Source organism: Nannospalax galili, unplaced genomic scaffold (assembly GCF_000622305.1).
Source record: "Nannospalax galili isolate Female #2095 unplaced genomic scaffold, S.galili_v1.0 scaffold498, whole genome shotgun sequence".
NCBI lineage: Eukaryota > Metazoa > Chordata > Mammalia > Rodentia > Spalacidae > Nannospalax > Nannospalax galili.
Genome location: NW_008342032.1, coordinates 624187 through 633914, shown reverse-complemented (window position 1 = coordinate 633914; position 9728 = coordinate 624187). Strand labels below are relative to the sequence as shown.

Genomic DNA, 9728 nt, shown 5'->3' with positions numbered 1-9728 from the left:
TACTTTATAGCCAGTGATGGGTATCTAGGCTGGTTCAATATCTTGGCTGTTGTGACTAGTGTTTCAGTGAACATGGATGCCCAAGTATTTCTGTGAGCAGATACCCAGGAGTGGTACCGTCATATCGTAGATCTGTTTTTAATTTTTTGAGAAACGTTTGTGCTCTCTGTAGTGGCTGCACTAGTTTACATTTTCACAAGTAATGTGTAAGGATTACTTTTCCTTGTCGCCTACACAGTGCTTGATTCATTTGTTTTCTAGATAATAGATGGCCCTTCTGATTGGGCTGAAGTAGACTCTTAATGCAGTTTTAGTATGAAATTCTCTTATGACTAAAGATGTTCAACATATTTTAATGTTTATTAGCCATTTGTATTTCTCTTTTGAGAACCGCCTGCTTTATTCATTTTCACATGTGTTGATTGGATGATTTGGGATTGGGTGTTTAATATTCGTGTCCTTCATCTCTTCTTGTTACTAATCCCATTAGCTGTATAACTGGCAAAGATTTTGCCCCATTCTGAAGACTGTCTCTTCAGTCTGTTACTTTATTACTGTACAGAAGGCTTTTAGTGTCATGGATTCCAATTACTTTTCTTTTATTCTTTGGTCTTTTTGAGACAGGGTCTCCCTGTAGCCCAGCTGGGCTGGCCTAGAACTCACTATCTAGAACAGGCTAGCCTTGGTCTCACAGAGCTCAAAGATCCACCTGCCTCTGCCTCCCAAGTACTGGGTTTTAAGGTGTGTGCCACCACGTCCAGATATAGAATGTAATTTATTGATTCCTACTATTAATTAATTACTGGGGTATTGGAGTCTTCTTCAAAGAGTCCTTGACTATACCTAAGTCTTGAAATATGTTTTCCTATAACCATTTCAAAATTCAGGTTTTGCATTCAGGTCTTTGATTCATTTATTCTGAATTGATTTTTTTTTTTTACAATTGAGATATAGTAGTCTTCTTATTTCATTTTCTACATGATGATCTCCAGTTTTTCAGCACCATTTGTTGAAAAAACATCTTTTCTCCAACGAATGCTTTTGAAAATTTGTTGAAAAATCAGGTGACTATAGCTGTGAGTTTGTTTCTTGACTCCTGTTGCATTCCCTTAGTCTACACACCTGCTCTTCTTACAGTGGCTCTACATTGTGATTCAAAACCAGGAATTATGACACCTTTAGCATTGCTCTTTCTACTTAAAATTTGTTTCGGCTGTTTCTGTGCTTTTGTGATTTTACGTTAGTTTCTTTATCTGTGAAGAATGTCATTAGAATTGTTTTGGAGCTCACACTGAATCCGTAACATGCTTTTGCTATCAGCTGTTCTTATCTTGCATGACCCCCTTCCTTTATGGAAAAACATTAAACAAACCTTTCTTTAAATTCATAGATTCCGTTAGGTCATCATGCCATCATTTCATTCATTTTTTTAATATTTAAATGACTTAACTCCCCTCTCCTATTCTTTCCTAAATGTTAGAATATGCAACTTCAGTCTTCATTTTTCTGTTACACATATTCTACTTAAAATCACTTGTGGCTTTTACTTATTATTATTTTTTAAATTTTCTTTTGATTTTTTTTTTATTTTATATGTATGAGTGTATTACCTGCATGTATGTAAGTACACCCATGTCATGTAATGCCCTTGGAGTTACAGATGCTTGTTAGCTGCCATGTGGGTGCTGGGAACTGAACCCTGGTCCTCTGTAGGAGCAGCCAGTGCTCTTAACCACTGAGCCACCTCTCCAGCTCCATTACTTGCTAAATTTAGTTGTCTACTCTTACTCTTTGAAGCATTTTATATTAACTATCACAATCTCTTTGTAACTCTTCCTCTTGTACTGAATTGCTGTAGTGCAATGATCTCGGGTTAACTGCTCTTCCCCCTGACTCTCCCAGACTAACAGTCTTCTAAGCGTCTTCACAGCTCCCCCACATTCTTCCTTAGAGACTTTAGTTAGCCTTAGAGCTTCAGTAAGGGTCATCCATACTGTTTGTGTTCAGTTTAGTAGAACTGATCTTCAATTATCCCTTCTACCATTCCTCCCATAACTGATGCCTATGTAGTTGTCTTAACACAGATTTCTGGGAGACAACACTGCTTTGTCCTCAGAGCTCCTGAAAGACTCCCAAATTCCTTAGCCCGGCTGTCAGACCTTCGCTGTCTGCCTTTAACTTCCCATCCAACTATCTTCCCTTACAGATTTTGGCCACCAGGTACATCTGGAAGTTTGTTGATCCTGATCAGGACCTGCATGCTGTTTCTTCTCTAGGAAGCCCTCCAACGTACAGCCTACCTGTCAAACTCCAATCCCCTCAAAAGTCATTTTAGATGATTCCTTCTTTTAATTAATTCCTCATTTTGAATTTTTTCTCTGTCTGTACTTCCTTTGCATTTTGGAAATGTTTATGACATTCAGCATACAACATTGTATACATGTGCTTGTTTAGCTGTCTTGCCTTGCTCTCTCCTTTGCAAACTCCTTGAAGGGTAGGGACCATTGCATATTTTCTGCTCCTCTCTCTCACTGCCTACAGGGTGGTCACAGCAGACACTCATTTTGCAGGTTTTCCATTCACTAACTTCAGTTGTAGTTGATGAAGAGTTTCCCCTCCCTCATGATTGCCTTTTTTCTCTTTCACAGAGTTGCCCTCCACTCTATGACGTGACTTCCATGAAGGTGCCCACTGCTATTTGGGCTGGTGGACATGATGTCCTTATAACACCTCAGGATGTAGCCAGGACACTCCCCCAAATTACAGATCTCCGCTACTTCAAACTATTTCCAGATTGGAACCACTTTGATTTCGTCTGGGGTCTCGATGCCCCTCAACGACTATACAGAAAAATCATAGGTTTGATGCAGGAGTATCTCTAAATGTAATTAGATAATTTGCTTCCAGGCTCAGTGAAGCTCTAGAAAACCACTGAAGAATGGTGAGGTTGCCTTCGCCATTTGCTTCTATTACTGAAGTGGTCTGGAGTCTCAGCATCCCACCTCAGAATAATTTGACTTGTGCGATTCTTTTCTCAAAGAAATGTCTGAATCTGAAATTTCAGGATCTTATCCTCTTGATTGGTTTTAGGACTAGGCCATCTTTTTTAAAAATATATTTTTTTATTGAATTTTTGTGCATTTCATATAATATGTTTTAATCATATTTAGATCCCCTCCCCTATCTGCACCCATCCATAGTCCCCCCATCCCATCGGATTTCGTGCATTCCGTCATATATGTTATAACCCATTCAGTCAAGTTTGTGTCCCCAGATATCCCTCGGTGTGAGTTCATCCACTGGAGCCTGGTCACCCTAGTGTCACTCCCTTAAATAAGACCAACTTAGCCAGCCAGGTTTGGTGGCACACGCTGTTAATTACAGCACTCAGAAGGCAGAGGTGGGCAGATCTCCAAGATATGGAGCCAGTTTGGTCTACATAGCAAATTTCAGGCCAGCTGGGGCTACAGGGAGATCCTGTCTCAAAACAGCAACAACAAAGACCAACTCTCCCTCACCCAGCACCCCCTTTTAACCCAAGATGATCTAATACATCTGTTTATTATACAATCTGCTAAATGTACAATTGAGAAAGTAATTAGAAGACTTTCTCAAGGGCTGGCAATGTAACTCCATGATAGAGCTCTTGCCTAGAATGCACAAATCTGTGGGTTCAAGCCCTGGTGCCAGAAGAAAACAAAATAAAAGACAGAGAGGATTTTCTCTTAGCTTAAGATATGCATATATCTTCTGCAAACAATACCCACTCCCTCTCTTTTTGTGAAAGATTGAATGTAAGCATGAGAATGCAGCCTAAAGAGAAAGTCTATGTCCAGGCAGCCATTTAAGAACATACATTGTGTGCCTGTGAATTTTGCCTTGCCTAAAATCATAATTTAGCCAGAAGTCATTATAAGCAAGCCACAAAATAAACCTTAGCACACATCAACAAGCCCAAAAGAAAACAGAACAATGGAAAGCTAATAATGTATATTTCGAGGAGCTTGTTATCCTTCTATGAACTAGGAGGAGGGGACAACAAAATTGGAGAAAATGAGCATAAGATGAAATATTAATTACTAAAATTCTTCGCCATAGTAGAATGACTTTAAAGCTAGTTGACAGTAATGTATTAGAGCTGACTGAGAGACGACAACAAAGTCTTGTGACAACCTCTGTATCATGTAATATTTAAAGCAGCTTCCAGAAAGCTTAACTTAGAACCAGCATAGGAAGTGTGTTGAGGGGGAGCTCCATTTGGGGATGGGGAAATGGCTCAGTGGGTAAAAGCACTTGCTGCCCAAGCATGTAGATTAGAATTCAAATCTCCAAAGCCCACATAAAAAGCTGGGTGTGTCTGTATGTGCCCATAACCCCAGAATTGTGTAGGGAAAAGACAGAAGGGTCATTGGGCTTGCTGGCCTCCAACCTAGCTCCCGATTCAGTGATAGACCCTCTCTCAAAGAAACAAGACAGTGATCAACCCAGACACCCAACACGCACCTCTGCGCATACCCACTTTCATGCATGTCACACAGGTATGCACATATGCCATACATAAATACCACACACTCTCACATACACACATAAATGAATAAATAGCTCTATTCTCATCTCTAAAGGATGCTGCACATGGATTCTACAACTCAGCAAGGTTTAAAGAATAACATGAAGTGGTACCATCAACTCCTTTATTCCTGAATGGTGTGAACCTAGAATGGTCCTTCATCTTCTGCAAAGATGTAAATTAAGCAAAAACTGTTAATGAGCCTCAGGGAATCATGAAAAGATGACACACAGTTTATTTTACCTTATAATAGGCTATTGTAAATCAGCACACTAGAGCATACAGAATCAAGGTCTTTCAGAGATTGGATGTCATATAGTCATTCTAATATGCATCAATAATTTATCATTACTAATTGTTAACTGTAGTGTTTTTTAGGTGTGATGAGAATTTAAAGAACTTTAGAATTCATTTCAAGATATGTCTTTCTGCTGTTTTATAACTTTTGTTTTTGAAAATAACTAAATCAAATGACAATTTAAGGGACTTTGAGTTTTTTTGAATAATACAGTGTAGTCTTTATACAAGCAATAGGCCCATTTTGTCAATTTACCCAAATTGATGAAATAAATTTAACTGCTGTAATAAGGATGACAGTAATAAATGTGGTTGAGAACTCTTTGTAAGGATGCAACTCAACTAGTAAGATTAAGAAGATGTGGCTATTCTAAATGAGGCTGGCAATAGCCATGAACATTGATGATGCATTGAACATCAGTTAGCATGCTTTACAGGAATGCAGGACATTGGTAGCACAAGAACCTGACTGAATAGAGATGAGATAGGAAAGCTCCTTCTTGGTAGGGCTTCGGATTCCCTAGATCTGGAGCCATAAACAGTTGTCAACCACCCTGTGGGTACTTGGATTCGAATCCGGCTCTTCTGCAAGAGCAGCCAGTGCTCTTAACCGCCAAGCCATCTCTCCAACCCCTTAGAGAATGCTCCTATTATAACCGTGCTGTGTAACGACTAAGAGTGAATGACTCATTGACTTGCAGCAGCAAAGATTTCTTGTTCAAGCTTACAGGTCTGCAGTTTGTCTAGACTGGTTCTACTTCTGGGTAAGATCACTTGGGCTGGGCTGGAAGGCACAAAGTAGGTTCCAGTCTGTTCTGCACATCTTATTCCTGGAATGGCAGCTATTTGTCTTCTTATGACAAGTCACACTAGAAGAAAAGGCTAGCTAAAGCATACCAGCATAGTTAAACCTCTGCCTGCTTCATATGTGCTAACATTTCTTTGACTAATGCAGGTCATGTGACCAAGTCTAACCCCAGTGGGGTGTGATAGTCAACTCAGCTACCATAGAAGACTGTAAAATCACATGGCATAAATAAATAAATAAATAAATAAATAAATAAATAAATAAACAAATAAGTAAACAAAGGTGTGCACAATTAAGGAAAATAATCCATTCTATCACACGCAGACACAAAAGGCAAAATTACAGAATATACTATAAAATAAATCTTCCTCTCCCTGTCTCCCGCTTATACATTCACTCCTTCAAAGACAACAGACTTAGCTATGATTTTGTGTATCTTCCCATGATTATCCCATGAGCATTCATTGACACTCACTTTCTCACCTAATTGTACCATCATATAAATACTTCTCCACAACTTGCTTTGATCACTAAATTTATCCCTACCAGCTTCTGAAGCCTCATTATGACTACTTCAAATTCATTAACAGAGATTTTAATGAATTAGTCTTTTTTAATTCTATCCAGTGATTTAAGGAATATTGTATATTTGTCTATTTATATCTATAATGTAAATAAACTGTAAATATTATATCTACAGTATAGATATAGTGAAGTAGAATTGATTCAAAAAATATCTGGAATTTTAATTTTTACATCAATTGTGGGAATGATTTTTATAATATGGACATACTCTGGACAAACGACTTTTACTTAATCTTACAATCAAAAAGTTAACCTTAATGTAGCTTGTTTATAATGTAAACAAGCCTACTAGGCCTTGGGCTCCTCTTGTAACCTAAACCAAATAGCTTTAATTCCTCAGGACCCTTCCTTGTTTTGGAAGCAAAACAAACTGTAGAGCCTATGGATGTTTTACATATTTAAGAAAGCTCTGCAGCAACATAAAGAGGATATGAAGATTATCCCATCTGTGTTGCTAATAACAAATGGAATTAAATTGATAATGTATGTCTGAGGTTGTGTTCATGGTATTCTAGGTCAGTAGGGGTCAGAAGAGACAGTATTCTGATAAGACAAATTTTTCCTTCTCCCTTTTCATGCCAAATATAGTTTCAACAAAGGATTGAGTAGGCCCTTTGTTAGGGAGCATAGTTTCAAGAGAATTGTGAAGGAACAGGTTCTCAGCAGTTTGGGTCTGCTCTCCACCTTAAAATGAATGCCAATAGTCAGGCTGTTTGTACTCAGGCATGATAAATGGAATGTGGCATTGCATAGTCAACACCACAATCGATTTCATTTTATAACTATGGGGAGATTTTAATGTTATACCCCTTTTTTTAGACATTTTAGGTGTCTGAATATTTTGTAAAAAAAAAAAAAAAAAACCTGACAAATGAGAACATAGCAAGAGATTAAGCTAGTGATGATAACAGAAGGCAAACTAGCTGTTAACAACGGGACAACACTAGGGATTGCCTTCCTTCAACTCAAAAGCAATGGGAAGCCACTGAAAGGCCACTCTGGTTTTTCCAATAGCCAGTTCTACTGCTGCTGCCTGCTGGAGGCACTCTTCCCTCCCAGGGAGAGAGCATTCATCAATTTCATTTATATATATGCATTGATGGAGGCTGGTGATCATTAGGAAAAGCATATGGTGATATGGAAAAATGTCCATTATATAATGTTATATGAAAATAAAATAAAATGGTATAATTATATTATTTTATAATATATATAGATGTTCAAGTAATTATATGATTTGATAAAGAGAACTGAAACAATACTGAGAGTTCATTATATCATGGTAAAACATGATATATAATATATATTTTTATAGAAGTAATACAGTTGTTCCAACAGAAAATGATAACTCAAATATTAATTTTAGACACACCTGAATTAAATGTAACCTATGCATTTTGTCTAAATTGTGCACATGAGTAATTTATTTATAACCAAAATAGCCTTTAAGATTAAATCTTTGAAATGATGAAAAACACTTTGTACTAAGGAAAAATAGGTTGCTCTTACATTTTTATATTTACTTTTTAATTTTTATTTTATGTGTATCAGTATTTTGCTTGCTTGTATGTACACCATGTGCATGCAGTGTCTACGGAGTCCAGAAGAGGGTGTCAGGTCTCCTGAAACTTGAATTCTGTGCAATTTTCAGCCTCCATGTGGGTGATAGGAACTGAGCCCAGGTTCTCTGTAAGAACAATCAGTGCTCTTAACCACTGAATCATCTCTCCAGTCCCTTATTTATTTATTGTGTGTATATGTATATGTTTGTGTGTGTGTGTGTGTGTGTGTGTGTGTGTGTGTGTCCAAGCATATGCCAAGTATGGAGGTCAGAGGATAACTGTCAGGGATTGGTTCTCTCCGTCTACCATGTGGGCTCCTAGGATCCAACTCAGAATTCTTCAGGCTTGGAAACAAGTGTACCTACCTGCTAAGCCGTCTTGCCAGTACAGAACAAGCAGTTTTTTATATGTTGCATATTATTTATAGGACAATACTAATATCTGACTGCCTGAAGAAGACGACTTGACAATTTTTTTAAAAGTTTATTTTTAACCTGAATGTGAAAAATAATATCTGTTTAAGAATTAGATAGTAATAATATTTGGTAATTAAAATTAAGCATCCACTACAGTACAGAGGAGAAGGAAGTGCTCCGTCCACTGAATGGTGCCGAATATATTTGACATCTTTATTCTTAAAAGTTATATATGATCTTTTACCTCATACCTACACACACACACACACACACACACACACACACACACACACACAAATACGAGTCTAACTTTAAATAGCAAAACAGTGCTTCTGAAGACAACATGAAATTTTCATAACTTGAGGTAAGAAAAATGTCTTTCACTAGGTCACAAAAAGAAAAATTAATGAACTACATTAAAATGAAGAACTTTGATTTAATCACCAAAAGATGATTAAATCTGTAAACATGCAAGCCATAAAATGGAGGTAACTTAATCATCCAAAAACTTATGTACAGACTATGTGAATAGCTCTTAAAATTGGTTATTTTTATCTTTTAATTATTTATTTATTTATTTTTGGTGTTTTGAGACAAGATGTCATGCAACCCAGGCTGGTCTCAAATGCACAATGTAGCAGAAACTGACCTTGAACTCCTGATTCTTCTGCCTTTGCCTCCCAAGTACTGAGACCACAGATCTTCGTTCACTAGGCCCTACTTTGCTTATTCTTCATGCTGAGTGCATCCTATAGTATGAGCTGCAGTTAAGCCATTTCTCCAGTTGCAGGCTATCTGACCTGATTCCAAGTTTTAGCATTATCTTTTGACTTTTCACTCTTTGCAAGGTGACTTCAAATTTAAAAAACACTGTCCAGGGACTGGAGAGATGCTTTGGTGGTTAAAAGCACTGGCTGCTCTTGCAGTGAACCTAGGTTTGGTTCCCAGCATCCACATGGCTGCTAACAATCATCAGTAATTCTGGTTCCAGGGGATCTGACACCTTCTTCTTGACTTTATGGGTGTTACAGGACATGGGTACACTTATATGTAGACAAAACATTCAAGCCCATAAAATATAAATAAATCAAAAAGTAAACAACAGAAGTAACTCCCTTCACTCATATCTTAATTTGACTCTTAGAGGCTGCCAGACATTGGTTTGTTTCTCATTACATTTCAGAGTTCTAAGGTGATTTGAGAAGTGCTTGTGCATGATATAAACAGGTGACTGATCTTCTCTCCTAGGGAGAATATGAAATACCTCTTCCAGTCAGTGGTAAGGGGCTGCCGTTCTTTAACATCATCAAAACTTCCATCAACCTCACCATATCTCCCACAGAGCCAACCTAAATGCAAGTGGCAACAGCAATAATAATAGTAATACATGATATTTGAAAACTTTATATGAAGTAGACAATGAGCTTTGTACTCCTGTAATATTAGCACTCGGGAGGCTGAGGAAGGAGTGCTGTGAGTTGGAGAACAGCCTG

The 9728-nt window shown here is 37.7% G+C and overlaps 1 protein-coding gene across 1 annotated transcript in view; it reads left to right on the top strand.

The window, feature by feature from the left end:
• The window catches only part of LOC103738039 (lipase member N), an 18474-nt gene extending 15540 nt beyond the window's left edge, over positions 1-2934 (top strand). The window contains exon 9 of the mRNA XM_008837846.1: positions 2649-2934. Coding sequence (XP_008836068.1) covers positions 2649-2882 — 234 coding nt within the window. The 3' untranslated portion in view covers positions 2883-2934. The remainder of the gene's footprint in view (positions 1-2648) is intronic.
• Positions 2935-9728: the final 6794 nt, after the last annotated feature.